General features: G+C 35.7%; 1 protein-coding gene across 15 annotated transcripts in view; it reads right to left on the reverse strand.

Moving 5' to 3' along the window:
- The window catches only part of LOC136036379 (glutamate receptor ionotropic, kainate 2-like), a gene marked incomplete at its 5' end in the record, with an annotated part of 326,696 nt that overhangs the window by 230,951 nt on the left and 80,190 nt on the right, over positions 1 to 15,555 (reverse strand). For all 15 annotated transcript variants that reach the window (XM_065718683.1, XM_065718607.1, XM_065718615.1 and 12 more), the window contains 1 exon segment: positions 5,033 to 5,197. In XM_065718683.1, the coding sequence (XP_065574755.1) occupies positions 5,033 to 5,197 (165 nt within the window).

Here is a 15,555-nt window from a genome sequence, read left to right on the forward strand (position 1 = left end):
GAGCGATATTAAAACTTAAAACGAACAGAAATTATTCCGTATATGAAAGGTCTAGTCCCCTCCTCAATGCCTCGCTCTTTACGCTATTTTACTGTTTTAAAAAGTACAGTTGAGAGAAAGAGTCAAACTTTAGCGTAAAGAGCGGGGCGTAGAGGAGGGAACAGCCGCTTCCATACACGGAGTAATTTCTGTTCGTTTTAAGTTTTAATTTCGCTCCTTGCTCTCAGTTACAAAAAAAAAACTTGTTTTTTATTTAATCTGTTCAAATAGCCATGTCCGGTTATGTGAGACCGCCATAAATTTATTAAAACAATGTTTTTTTAATATATTGGTAGGTAATTGATACGAAGCATGGCTGAATCCAAGAGAAATGCCGACAGTACTGTGTTGATTATTTAAAATTTGGTTTTCTACCATCAAAGGCAGACAAGCGGTTGTCCATATGCCTTTTATGCAACAAAGTTTTGAGCAATGACTATGAAACCATCGAAGCTCGAAGTTCATCCAAGAAGGTGTCATCCTGATAAATTAAATAAAGGTTTAGATTGTTTTCAAAATTGAAGCGAAAAAATGAAAAGAGACCCACTGAGCCCAGTATGTTTGCTTCAACGTCTGAAAGAAACGGTGATGGCTTGCGAGCATCTTACAATATCTCATTACTTATAGCGGAATCTTGGAAACCACATACCATTGGGGAACAGTTCATTTTACCCGCTGTTGAAGAGGTTTATAAACTGTACTGCACAAATAAAATTCGACATGCTCAAAAGAATTCCTTTGAGTAACAACACTGTGCAAAGACGTATTGATGAAATGAGCTCTGATATTGAAAATTCCTTATGTAATTATCTTCTAATAATTAATTTTTCTTTTCAACTGGACGAGTCAACCTCACCCGGTAATGAGGTATTATTATTGCCTTAAGTTCGACTTGTTATGGACCAAGAAATTCATAAAGAGTTTCTATTCGCGAAAACTTTAGAAACTCTTTATGAATTGTCCTGAGTGATTTTTTAAGGAAAAATCGACTCCATTCACAAACGTTATTTCGGTGGCAACAGACGGGGGCTCCTGCCATGGTCAGGAAATATCGTGGGTTAATATAAGCCATTAAAAGAAAAAAAATTACCAGAGGTAACTGCAATTCCCTGTGTCAACCACCGACAACATCTAAAAAAAAATTACCAGAGGTAACTGCAATTCCCTGTGTCAACCACCGACAACATCTAAAAAAAATTACCAGAGGTAACTGCAATTCCCTGTGTCAACCACCGACAACATCTAAAAAAAATTACCAGAGGTAACTGCAATTCCCTGTGTCAACCACCGAAAACATCTAAAAAAAATTACCAGAGGTAACTGCAATTCCCTGTGTCAACCACCGACAACATCTAAAAAAAATTACCAGAGGTAACTGCAATTCCCTGTGTCAACCACCGACAACATCTAGTAGCAAAAAATTTGAGTGAGAAATTTCACCAATCAGTTCAATTTGAGATAAAAGCAGTTAACAAAATAAGAAGCAACGCATTGAATACGTGTTTATTTGTACAATTGTGCGATGAAAATGATGAAGAATTTCAACGATTGCTCTTAAATACTGAAGTACGCTGGTTATCGAATTGTGCATTTTTAACAAGATTTTACTCAATTTTTGAATCAGTAGGCGTATTAGAGTTTCTGAAAAGTATAAAGATCCAGATTTAAGCGAAGACCTGATCAATTCGAAGGCAGGCATTGCATATTTGACAGATTTGTTTAAATTTAATGATATTAACTTACAATTACAAGGGGACAGTCTCAATTTAATAAAAGCAAATTGTGTAATTTCAGCTTTTCTTGGAAAATTCAAATATATGAAGCAAAATATTAGTCGGCGAGAATTTTCCCAGTTTTTAAACTTGTCACAGGTAGAATGCCTTGATGAGGATATTCAGACATACATTCAACTTTTAATTGCCTTGCTTGATGACTTCAAAATCAGATTTACAAAAGAGGGTATCAAACATTTTGGTTGCAGGTAGAAATACCTGAAAAATGTCGTGGACATTTTTCGAGTACATCCTTCCTTTCAACATATGACTATTTTGTGATTGTTGTTGTAGAAATGTAGAACTTATTTATGTTATTAATTGAAGTGTAATAATTACGTAACTGAAGAAATACAACATAAAAAAGTATACTTTTTTTACTTTTTTCATTCCGATTATTTCTAAATAAAATAAGTAAGAATTTATTGGTTCCTTGTGCTTTAAGTAAATGTAAAAAAAAAGTTGATTCGACACAATTTTTTGGTTGGTCAATCTTACATTTTGACAACCACTCACTGTACAATCAATTTATTAATCAACTAATCAGTCTCACTTTTTTTTCTTGAAAACTAATGATTCGTGGTTGGAACTCAACCACAAAGCAAATTTCCATCGGTAGATCTGATCTTCACACTTTTCTCGAGTTTCGGAAATATGGCGGAAATGTAGCTGAAGGGGATCCACCGAAACCACTAAAATATTTAAGGTGGTCTGTGAGAAAAAAAGTTTGGGAACCTCTGTGCTAGATGATGATTTTCCTACAGTTCAAAAAATCATCAAATGCAAAAAAGTACAAGGAAAAAAAAAACAGTGACAAAAACACATTACTCCTCTCCAATGTTTAGATATTCCTTTGTTCTCTATTCCATTTTAAATTGTCTGAAAAAACTCTTTTAAGTTGGAGAGGGAATTTTGTTGGCACCAAAAGCTAAGTAGTTCCTCCAGTATCTCATTGGAAAACTTCTAAACCTTTGTTCTTGCATCTCTGTAAGTATTATTACTTACAGAAAAATTATGTTCAGTTTTTACAAGATTACCAGAGAGAATCTTAACAGGTGAAGGATTCCCATGGCTAGTGCGGATGGCACTAATTAAGAGATGGCATAAGATGGCACTAATTGGTTAAAGCAAAGCCTCGCTCTGCTACATTAACTTTTTCTTTGCTTAGTTTGCAAATCCTAAGGGTACGTAATAATCTTAATATAAAGTATAGAATATAAGCGTTAATACTGCACACAAAATTCCAATTAGCGCTGTTGTTTTCATATGAATAAAAAAAGAATTTAGCAAAGGACTTTCAAGACATTTTATCTTTGCAATACTCTATTAGCGTTAAAAATCTTACAAGACACCCTTCCGTTAAATCAATTAGCTAAAATTAGAAATAAAGGGATTTATTTCCAAAAATAAGAGTTTTATTTTTTCAAGTAAAACATCGCTAATAAAAATTTCTCGTGACGCTCTTGGTGCTACTGCACAATACTCCAATACAATACTCTAATACTAATAAGTATATGAGAGGAGCTGCCCCCTCATAAACACCTTGCTCTTTATGCTAAAGTTTGAATTTTGCCCGAATTATTTAAGAACGACCCCTGAAACACGAGGGTCATTTAATTAGAACAAGAAGAAGCTTTTTGAACAGTACTTAAAAACTTTAGCATGAAGAGCGAGGTGCTGGGGAGAGGCAACCTTCTCATATATTTAAGATTTTTTGTTCGTTCTAAAGTTTAGTGTTGCTCCACAAAATCATTTGAACAAATCTTTTTTTTTATATTTATTCCCAACCAAACCTGGCTGAAAGTAAAACCTAATATTTATTTGTATCAATTGGTTTTCTGAACACAACCATGGTTTTCTGAACAGCATCCGCAAGGGTACGAGAAGGGTCCCTAAATTCTTGTTACGAGGGCTTCTTCCAGATGAAAATTTGACTGGAAGTAAGAATAAGAGTCAAATTGTGTATTTCATCATCAGTAATCAAATTTAATCCCCTTTGCGAGGGGAAAATAATTAATTGTTATTGAATATCTAAAAACAACAGGCTATTGGATCTCCATCAAGTATGGAGGGAAGCAAAAGGTACTGATTTACTTGTGCTTTTAGATATTTTAATCTAATTTCCCTTTTGTTTTTCTTTTCTCGGGGGGTTGTTTTATATATATATAGGTTTTTGGGGCCAGCTTGAAGAACTTTTAATTTAGAATTGGTTCGACAAACCAATAAAGTAATTTATTTTACAATCTATCTTCGACTTGTGAAACATTGGACTATTTTAGACTTTTTTTTGGTTGCTTTCTTCCTCGATTCTAACACGAATAGATCTAAGCTTATTTTGTACGTATTTTAGATTATTTTACTATAATAACTATAATTTAATATAGTTATATTAAATTATTATATATATATATAATTATATTAATTGTATTATATTAAATTATTTAATACATATATATATATATATATATATATATATATATATATATATATATATATATATATATATATATATATATATATACTATAATTTTACTATAAATTTGGCATGTATTTCACAAGTTGTACCTCTCATAGGGATACCATAAAGAGCTTATAGTAGACGCACCACATTGTCTGGTAAGGAATTTAATACACCAAATCCCACTTAGCCAAGTTTGTATTCTTCTGAAGAGTTCTGATGGAAGGTAATTACCTGTAAATATTTTTTTAGATTTGAGGTAATTTTGCTTGTAGTTTTATGACAGCTTAAATTTATTAATGACAATTTTGCACGAATTTAGATATTTTTATTTGGTTGATTGTTAGGTATACTGTTTTGTCTTAGGTCATTGGATAGATGAGTAGGGTCAAGGCCTTGTTAAAGTGCTTGTTTATATCAATTGCTAAAGTAGGGAAACAGTTCTTTTCTTTTTGTTGTTTGTTTTGTTTCTCTCTTTGGTTTTTTAAACCAAATAATTACCTTTAACACATTATTTATACCAACTAAATTTCATTTTTTGTTGTTGTCAATATCTTTGAACCTAATTCTTTGACTGCAAGTTCAGCTCTTTTTGAATTTCGTAAAAATTAAATATGTTCAACAGAGTGACATCGGATTATTCCCTAGAAACAAACATGATATTACATTGGATTTCACATGAAGTAAAGTATCAAAATTTGTTTCTCAAAACAAATCGTCATGGTGAGTTTAACAAGATATTTATATTACAAAGAGATCTTACCTTTATCACATTTGTTTTATTGAGTATACTGTGCCCTATTGGCTGGAATCTTTCCATATCTCGGAGAAGTAGCCTGGAACGAATATTCTCTGAATCAACCAGCCGGAATGCTGTTATGTTGACTGAGTTATATTTGAAATCCTCCAAGTCAAATGTTTCAACGTCCTAATAAAAACAAAATCACATTCATTGATAGACTGTAGAGGTGAAAATAACAAAATAATTGGAAAAACGTGGAAACTCTTATTAATAAAATTATTATTTGCCGACAATGTACGTAGATAACTACAATAACATTCTGGTGTGCTGTTATAACTTTTTTAGGGTTTTTTACGTAGGTACTTACACCAAGAAAAGTGGATTATGGAGAGGTTGGATTATGGAGAGGTTTCAAGTCCAACCTCTGTATTCAAAGGAACAATCACTCCTACTGGGTAATCATCATTGAATTATAAAAATAAAATATTTCTGTACTTTAAATGATCTTCATTTTTTAGGCATATGATCTTCCCTAAAAATTGATTTGACATTTTATTCCAAAGTTTTGTCATGTACATCCAGTTGCTTATTGGGGCAGAAAGAGGTAGCTTTTTAAGTCTTTTACCCAAGATATTCACAGTTATCTCAAATCGAGGTTGCTGCTTATTAATTCTAATGCTCTAGGGAAAACATTCCACCCAACTCCCTTCTACTAATTTAGAACCATAGAATCTTGATCATTTCACTTTTCCAATTCTCTATTTTAGCCTTACAGATTATCTTTTTAGCTCCACGGCTCATGGCGCAGATTGTTTTTTTACTCTATTATACCATATTTACTGTGTCAACCATTAATCAGTATTTTAAAATACGAAAAACGGTCGAACACTATTCTCAAAAATGGCAGACTTGTATATTTTTTTTCTATAGGCTACTAGGTTTTGACTTTTGAGGGAAAACTAATTTCATTTAATTGTGGAAAAGTTTCCAAAACAATGCTGCCTTTATATAAACTTCATTGATATAATTGTAAAAAAGCTGTGTAAAAATAAAGATACAGGAAAAGTTTAAACGTCAAACACATTTTGTGGTATCAAATATATGTAAACGAAAGAATACCAAAAGCAGACATTCAACTAACTAGAAAAAATATACAACCATCTACATATTTGATTTTTAAAATAAGCTCAATATACATGAAATGGATCTAAATGTATTTTCCATATTGTAATTTTATGTTTTAGTAAATATAATGTTCTATTAAATAAAAATTATTCAAGTTTTATTATGTAATCTTATGTTTGTACTAGTTTTATATTATGATCAAATATTAACACAGGTTCAAATAATCCTGTTTAAAACTGTTAATGATCAATAAAAACTGTTTTAAAATCATTCAAACAAAAACCTCACTATCTAGCATAAAAATAATAAAGCAAACATAAATGTACACAATGTTGACTTTTGGGATGGAAGGGGAGTATTTTTCACAAGAACATGAAATAGTTGCATTAATAGGCCCTAATGTTCGCTTTTTATGGTGGGAAGAGGGGTCCTTCGAAACAATCTTAGAGAGAACATAATCACCCATATTCCTCCGACCATGCACATAAGTATGCAGCAAAAAAAAATTACTTTTTTCTCAAACCCTTCTCCCTTCCGAAGATTTTGTCCTACTCGTGAAAAGGTAACAAAATACATATGCACAAATTAAGACGGGTTTTGTAAAATTCTTTTTATACCCCTCCCAGAAAGAAGAAAAAAACACTTCTTTACTGCTGGAGTAGCCTACCAAGGACAGTAATTGTTTTTTAAATTCGTTTAAAAAACATTCGTTGGATTATTATAAGCATTATTTAGCATAAATAAAACATGGTATATGACCCATTAATACATTAAAAAAAAAATAATGTTCGAACTACAAATGGATGATATCCGGTTATTTTGTATCATCATCATAAACTAAGCTTATTGGTTCAAACGTAATCAGAAAAATAACGAATATGCTATTCTGAAAATTCTGCTAAATCTAAAACACATCAGCCGTCGAAAAATCCAAAATATATTAGGGACCTTCCTTATATGTATATATTGCTTATACTGTGGTTATTGCTTGTATTTTTTTTTTATCCCCTTTGTATCCCTGGCCATGGATTCTTTGGTGGGGGAATAAGCGTATTGTAATAAGTGTATTGTAAATAATTTTAAATTGTATTGTCTTGTCTTGTCTTGCATTAATCGACGGATTCACGATGGTTTTGATTAATGTATCATGTATAATACTTTTGCTTTGACGAATCAGAAAGTAAGATATTTATCCCCTTTTGAACTCAAAACATAGCGTTCTCAGATTTAAATAGAAATGATTCTTAACTCTATTGATGTTAAACATGCCTGTATTCTGGAAGATTTACGTGCTTCGAAGGAAAGACCCAATTCTTCTTATCATGGAAAAAGTCCCCCCTCATAAATAAAAATATGTGCCCAGTAACGTCATAAATCTATTCCAACTATTGTGCTTGAGGTCTTGTACAGTTATATTGTTTCTGTTGGAAGATTTTTTTTCCACTTCAAAAGAATGCCATCTGGAATCCCAAATGGTTCCTAAGAAATCATTTGAAAAAGTATAAATATTAAGTCGATTTTAGATACTATGCAGGTAAGTAGAAAAACTGCTTTCAAAATACTCTTGAAAAATATTGAGAAACTTTAAATTGGCTATATAAGTACTAATAAGAAAAAAAGCTTATTCAAACGAAAGTAAGGAGGAACATTGAAACGGAAAATCAGCAGGAATTATTCCATGTATGAGGACCAGGATTTTTGTTCTGGAGGGGGGTACAAAAGAGTCTTTAGAAAGCGCATAAAAAATTTATTTATATGCATTTTTGTTACGTTTTTACGATTCGCAAAAGCATCTAGAGGGGAGAGGGGGGGGGGTCAAACCCCCCAAAAATCCTCCTAGATACAGCCTTAATGGGGGGCTACCCCTCCTCATCCCCTGGATATTTTTGCTAAAGCCCCAGTTTTTTAAGAAATGCTCCCGAGACACATGGGCCGTCAGCTTGGAATATGAAGCTTTTTAATGAACTAAAAAAGTTAGAGCAATGAGCGAAGGTTTCCAAAAGGGTTATCGCCCTTCGTATACGTAATAATCTCTATTATTCTTAAGAATTAATGTTGATCCTTTCTTTCAGTTGAAAAAGCTTTTTTTTATTTAGCACGTGAAATTTTCTAAAGCTGCAGCTGTTGATGGGTAGCGTTAAATATAATGAATTTTAAATATTTGCAGTCACCATAAAAATTCAATTCTTTTGAAGTACTGATTGATATCAAATTTCTTTTTTTTATAGTTTCAGATGCTATTGACCAAACCACTCCTTCATTACCGCTGTGTGTATAACTGAATCACCGTGTAACTGACCACCATGCAACTTAACCCCTGTATAACCAAACCCAGGGACAACTGAATCCTCGTGTAACTGAACCACAGGGCAACTGAACCCTTTTTAGCTAAAAGCCTCATGCAACTAAACCCCTGTGCAACCCAACCTCATTTAACTGAGCCCCCGTGTAACTGAACCACCTTGCAAGTGAACCCTCGTGTAACTGAACCGTCGTGAAAATGAACCACTGAACTCAGTTTCTCAGTATTCTAAGAATATGAGCCAATATAAATGGGTAAAACAAGTTAAAATGTTTACTTGTTGAATCTTGTTAGAATTGTTTGTATCTTAAAGTCATGATATAAACGCCTGTCAAGGTCATTCATAAAAAAAGACTTTGTTTTATTTTTCAAAAAAGGAAGATCCGATTTGACAAACCATTAAAGCTGATTTATTTCTCTCTTATTTTTGGATGAATTGACCTCTTATTTGACCTCTTGACCTCTCTGGATTTGACCTCTCTTATTTGACCTCTATGGACGTCAAGTAATAAACATTTGTGTTCCAAGTATTTGACCTTTTTAAATCTAGATAACAAATTTTGATCAAATGTCTTTGAGGAGATTGCAGCTAAATAGGACATGGATGGTGGACTGGTTGCACTCAACCCTTTTTTCAAAATTCCTTGAAAATACCCTGAAAGTTTAAACTTTATATCCTCATGTTTACACCCTCAGCTGTTCTCGACACATTGCAGATACGTTGTCTTGTAAAACTGGATGTATTGTGTTTGGCATTCTGATTTGGCATCCCCTGAGGTTTGACCTTAATGCTTCATGCTTTTTTATCAAACATGCCCTCTTCTCTAGAATAAAAAAAAACACACTGTATGCTAACAATAGTAAACTTGTATAACTTACAACCCTTGCACCAGGGGCTAATCTGGAGGCTTAGTTATTTAACCTTTGAACTGTTTTAAATAACATGGTGACTTCAAAATTATCAATCGGACGCATTTGGGGAAATAAGAGGATGAGTGTGCAAGCCCTTGGATCACTTTTAACCCTTAAAAAGTGAACTGGAACTTTTGATCTCTAATTGAATGAGCCCCTCCCTCCCCCAAGTTCATACAAAAATCTTTTCCTTAAAAGCCTTATGTGTCAACATTGAGTAACTAGCTTAACTTACAGCCCGTGCTCCAGGAGCTGGACAAATGGCAGTGAATAGGGAGGGGCTGACTGTTTTCTGATTATCTTAGATTCTTCAAAATTGAACTTGAAATTTCAATTTCCAAGCGAATGAGCCTCCTTCAAAGTTTATACGACCATCCCTTCTATAAGAACCTTAATTTCAACAATGGATAACTTACAATAACCTACAGTCCTTACCCGAAGATATTTTTTTTTTTTTTTTTTTTTTTTTTTTTTTTTTTTTTTTTTTTTTTTTTTTTTTTTTTTTTTTTTTTTTTTTAATCACATTTTATTATTCGGTTGTAACTTGAAAGTTTTAGTGCCTTTTCAAAAGTCAAAACTGATTGGAGGGCAACCACCCCCAGTAAATACCACCTCGCAAAAATACCCCCTGAAATATCTCCCTCCCCGGAAATGCCCCTTGCGGTTGGTTGGTATCCAATCTCTTTTGACTTAGAAAAAAGACTGCCTGGGGATTATAAAACAATTACCACATACATCCTCGTCTCATCTCTCCCTTAGAGCTAATTCTGTATTTATCCGAAGGCTCAATGAGAGCTGAAATATTTTGGCATCAAAATACGCCTTTTGAAGTATCTCCCTTTCTCCCAACTACAAAAAAAAAAAATCAGAGAACCCCGTTGCAGAAGTTTAAGTGCCTTTTCAAGTTATGTAATTTGTCCATTGCTTTCAGATAGTGTTTGTTATTAGGAAACATTTTTCGCTTGAGTGTTTCCTGATTGAGGGGTCTGGAGGGTTTTACATGAGAAGTGCATTTTTGAACGGAGGCGGACAGGGCAAAACTTACAAATAAATTTTCTTTTCCACTTTCCTTAGCACTTCTCAACTACACCAAAAAATAACAAAATTTAAATAAAATATACAAATTTAGAAAACCGTATTTTCCACGACGGGGGGATTTTCCAGGGGAGGGTTTTTCCATGAAAGAGGGGGATAAACACCTAAGCCCGTAGACAGTGACAGGGCGAAAGAAACCCTCCATTAACAGACATAAAAAGGGAGAAATAAATCTGGCTTCAAGAGTTTGTGACGTCTGATTTCCTTTGTTTTAGTGACAACATAACAGTACTTTGCTAGGTTATCCCGTTGTTTTCAGTGTGAGCCAGAGTGATTGCCAGTCGACAGAATCGAAAGCAGCCTTGAAATCCACAAAGGCAACATATGCTCTTTGTTGAAATTCTTGAGTCTTTTCAATCAGCTGCCGCATTGTGAATATTTGCTCTACGGTAGACCCTCCTGGCGTGAAGCCAGCCTGTTGGATTCTTCGTTGGCTTCTGATGAAAGTGGTACAGCGGTCCAGGAGGGTCATAACGAAGAGCTTCCCGGGCACAGAGAGGAGTGTGATGCCACGATACTTGGAGCAGATTCTTCAACTGCCTTTCCGTTTCCAGAGAGGCAGAATGATGCCCGCTCGCCAGTCTTTTGGAATCCAATCTATACGAAACACTATGGAGAAGTACTTGGAGCCAGAGAAAGGTCGCTGCCCCACCATATTTCAGATGTTCTGCAGGGATACCACTGAATCCTGGGGCTCGGTTGTTTTTCATCCGTTTCAGAGATTTCAGGATTTCTGTAAAGGTGAAAGGGTGTTGCACACTTTCACATGGGGCCTCAGGGGAGCTGGATGCCACTTGAAGAAGTTTAGGATCGGGCTGGCTAACACAGTCCAGGTTTAGAAGTAAATTGAAGTGATTCTTCCAGGCAGACAGTTGAGCGCTCTCGTCAGTGAGAATATTTCCATCATTATATGATAGGCGGCATCATTATATGATATATGATTATATGATATGATAGGGTCTAGGGAGGATGGCTTTCCATCTGTAAGATCCCGAAGGTGTTTGTATAGAGCGCATGTGTCACCCTTTCTGGTGGCCTTCTCAAGATCAGCGGCCTTCTTTTCGGTGAACAGCTTTCTGTCTCTGTTGAGGAATTTATTTCTTACGCCATCTAGACCTCTGTAGGTAACCATGTCTTTCGCTAGGCGTGCTTTGTGACGCTGTTCAATAGCATCTAGAGTTTCCTACGATGTCCAGAACTTTTTCTGGGCTTCAGACGGCCGATAGTACTTTCAGCCGAAAGCAATACACCGTCCTTGAATAGTTGTCATACTTCTTCAGATTCTGAAATTTGACCAAGACAGTCGAAACGGTTTGAGATGGAGACAGCAAAGACCTGGCGCGTGTTGGAGTTTGCGAGATTGTTCAGGTCTAATTTGGGGGGATGATGATCACTTTTCTGGGCTTTCAGGCGTAGTCTAAGGTTAGAGACGACAAGCCTGTGGTCGGTGTTTTCCAATTCAGCACTTCTGTAAGTTCGGCAATTAGTTATAGAGGAAGGCCAGCGTCGGGACACGATTATGTAGTCTAACATCTTTCTTGTTCGTCCGTCATTGCTATACCAGGTATATTTGTGAACTTCTTTCCTTTCAACAAGTGTGTTGGAGATCACGAGATCGTGCATGTTGTATATCTGAACAAGCCTTAGCCCATTATTGGTCAAGCAGTCGGGTGTTACAGGTCCTAGAACATTGTTCCAAACGCCGTATGTATCTCTGACACTGCCATTGAAGTCGCCAAGAAGGGTTAAAACGTCATGAGGGGATATTTTTGCTAGGATGCTAGACAGCTGGGCGTAAAAACGATCTTTCATCTCATCAGAGGCTTAGTTTGTTGGGGCGTAGCAGACAATGATGGTCCTTTGTCCATGTTTATGCTGGATATGCACTGTTAATATCCTGTCTGATATTTGCTCGTGAGAAAGGAGACCAATCTGAAGACATTGGTCGTCACCAATGTCTTCAGAGTCGTTTCCTATAAGGCGAGCTTCAGTTTCACCTGCTACAGCCACACTAAAATGCTTGAGTTCTATCCCAAGCATTGACTTCGCTCCAGGGAAGTTAAGGGTCAGAACGATCCAGATGGCCAGGCGAAGACCACCTTGGTCAATAAGGTTCAAACGATGGTCAAATTTCAGTCCGGGGACATGCCGAGGTCTTGAAGGGTAAAAAGAAGATAGATCATCCGAGGCAATAACATCACTATTCGTTGCAATTAGGTTCGGATGGAGGGTCACAAGCCCATCCGCCCCTAGGACTGGGACATGATTAGCTAGAGGAGTCTAACTATTGAGTGTCCCTGGGGTGGGCTTCACCCACCTTGTGAGGTAAAGGCCACCCTTAGCGTGCAGCGTTTAGTTAGAGGATTCCCCCATATCCAGTGACACGTGGTCAGCAGACCAAGGTCTGATTCGTTCCGGACGAGCTCCACCCACCACTTGTGGAGCGGTGGAGGGGCTACTTCAATTGTAAATTGAAAGTTCCAGCCCTCTCTTTTAAGATTTAGCCTGATTTTCAACCTGTTGCTACTGAATAACTTGTGATCGGTTAGTGTTTAAAAAAAAATTTCTTATTCTAGTTCAGCCGCTTGTGTTTCAGCCGTCGTTTTATGGATTTTTGACAAACAGTCCAATTTTAGCATAAGGAGTGACATTTTGAAAAGGGGGTGGCCCCCTCATATACAGAATAATTTTTCTGTGTCTAAGTTTTAATGTTACTCCTTTTATTCAGTTGCAAGAAAGTTGTCTTTTAAATTTAGTGAATTTGTCGGTAAGCCAAAAATGAGCAGAAATAAATTCAAATGATCTTCCATGCGTACAACTAGCACAAATCGCTATGAATAAATAAATGTAATTCAAAGGGAATAGAAATTACAATGAATAGCCAAGTCAACCTCAAAACGATCAAAATCAACAAGAGTAGGGCTGATAACCCCAATGTCCCTTATGACCAGAACATAATAAGCCCAGAAAGTTTCAACTTTATACCCCCAGTCTTTCTCTAAATATTGTTGAGGTAACTTATTCGAAACCGCAAACACACTACGTTTTGGTTTAGTTTTAAGGCAATATTTATTTTTAAAGCATAATGTGCCAATTACAGAATTGTAGGGGTTGATATGACCAATATCCCTAAAGACATGTGTTTTAAATCGTTCTACTATGCTGAACAAAATGCCTGTCTCGGAATTTTGACTGAATGTGCTTAGAAAATAATTGAGCTTGAGAGAAGGACTGCCTGCGCTCCAGTCGCTTTTTACTCTTAAAATGGGCCCTAGAATTTCTACTTTTTAACCAAATTAGCTCCCTTACAAGTCTCAAGTATATTTCAAGTAATTAAAGAGTAGTTCTGCCTATGATATTGCTGATTTGCCCTTTTGAAAACCTTGAACATACACGGTTTTTTTCATTTAATTGAAACTCCTCCTAAAATTTCCCTAAGAGTTTCACTTTTATACCCTTAGCGTCATTATTTACTGTAACTGTTGTGATAGCATTAAAAGTATACACATAGTGCCGTTTGGCTAGTTCAAAATCCCCCACAAGTTACCCTTAAGGTCCAAGTTAATAATACAACTTATTCTTGAGATATTACTTTGACACCTTCTTGAAAGTTCACATGGTCATAGCTTATCTTGATTTAGATTAACATCCGTCAAAATATTCCTTAAAAGCTTCACGTTAATACCCTTGTAGTAGCAATAGTTGTAGCAACATTAGTAGCAGTGTGCGCATTGCATCTTTTTTCTTCAATATTTCCTTCAATACGCGCTGAAAGTTTCAGCTTAATACCATTAACCATTCCTGAAGCATATCTGATACGTCCTCTTGACAACCTCTGTGGGCATAGTGTGTTTCCATTTAGTTCCATATCGTTTCTATACATCCTAAAATTTTGCCTAAATATCCTTAATTTAAATAATAGCAGAGCAATACTTCCTTAGACCTTAGTTAAGACTGTACCTCCTGAGGCACCTAGGGTATCAAGGAAGAGCCACCAATCTTCTTTCATGTTTGCTGCTGCAGTAATGTCCTCCCATTCTGATAGACCGGAGATGTGCAGCTTTCGTAGATCCCTTTGGTAAGTTCATCGCAGTGTGTTTCTGGGTCTTCCCCGATTACGAGTTTCTGGTGGTTGCCAGCGTAAAGCGAATTTTGAGAATCTAAGGTCATCCATACGTAGGACGTGTCCCAAATATCTCCAGCTTATGAATCTGATGATGTCGGTTATTAGAAGTTATTGCGTCATTTCACGGATGGACTGGTTTGTCATTTTCTGTCACCAGTGGATGTTCAATATTCTGCGAAGACACGAGTTTTCAAATGCCAGGACTCTCGTCTCTTGTTCTTGATTTACGCGCCATGTTTCTGCTGCGTAGAGCAGTATTTGCATAACATTGCTGTTGAAAAGGCGTAGCTTCAGATGCAGCGAAAATTTCTGAAATTTCCATACTTGACGTACTTTATTGAAAGCACCATTTGCCTGTCCTTTTCTGGTGAGTATACTTGTTCAACATCTTGGATGCCACATTTAATGGACAGAGGAGACTCACTAGTTGCCATGCATTTGGTTTTATCATCATTGAAACGTAAGAAAGATGGTCTGCCTTTACCGTGACATCGTCAAGTCATTCTTGAAACTACTTTTCGCTCGCCTCAAGCACTGCTAAGTCGTCTGTGAAGTCAATATCATCGACCTGGACTTCGGGGCTTAATCTGAAAATCAGCATAAAACTCCGATCTTTTTGATGTATCTTTTGGTATAAAAGTTCCGTTTTTTTAGAGTTTCAGTTACTATTGAGCAGGGTTGCTCCTTTCTATAGTTCGCTACCACGAAATGTTTGATAAAATCTATTTCTCGTAGTTGATTGAGAGCAAAAGCACTTTAGTGGATCGTAAGTGCAATCATGCTTCCTTAGCAAATATTGACGGCCAAGCGTTATATTTAGAAAAAAAAAATAGATAAGATATCGACTTACATCTGATCGAACAATCAACTGACTAGTATGCATATTTATCTCAAATTCCGTATGTCAACTAACCTAGCCTAGCCTATTACCTCATCCCTATATATTTAAATATATATATATATATATATATATATATATATATA

Source organism: Artemia franciscana, chromosome 2, assembly GCF_032884065.1.
Source record: "Artemia franciscana chromosome 2, ASM3288406v1, whole genome shotgun sequence".
NCBI lineage: Eukaryota > Metazoa > Arthropoda > Branchiopoda > Anostraca > Artemiidae > Artemia > Artemia franciscana.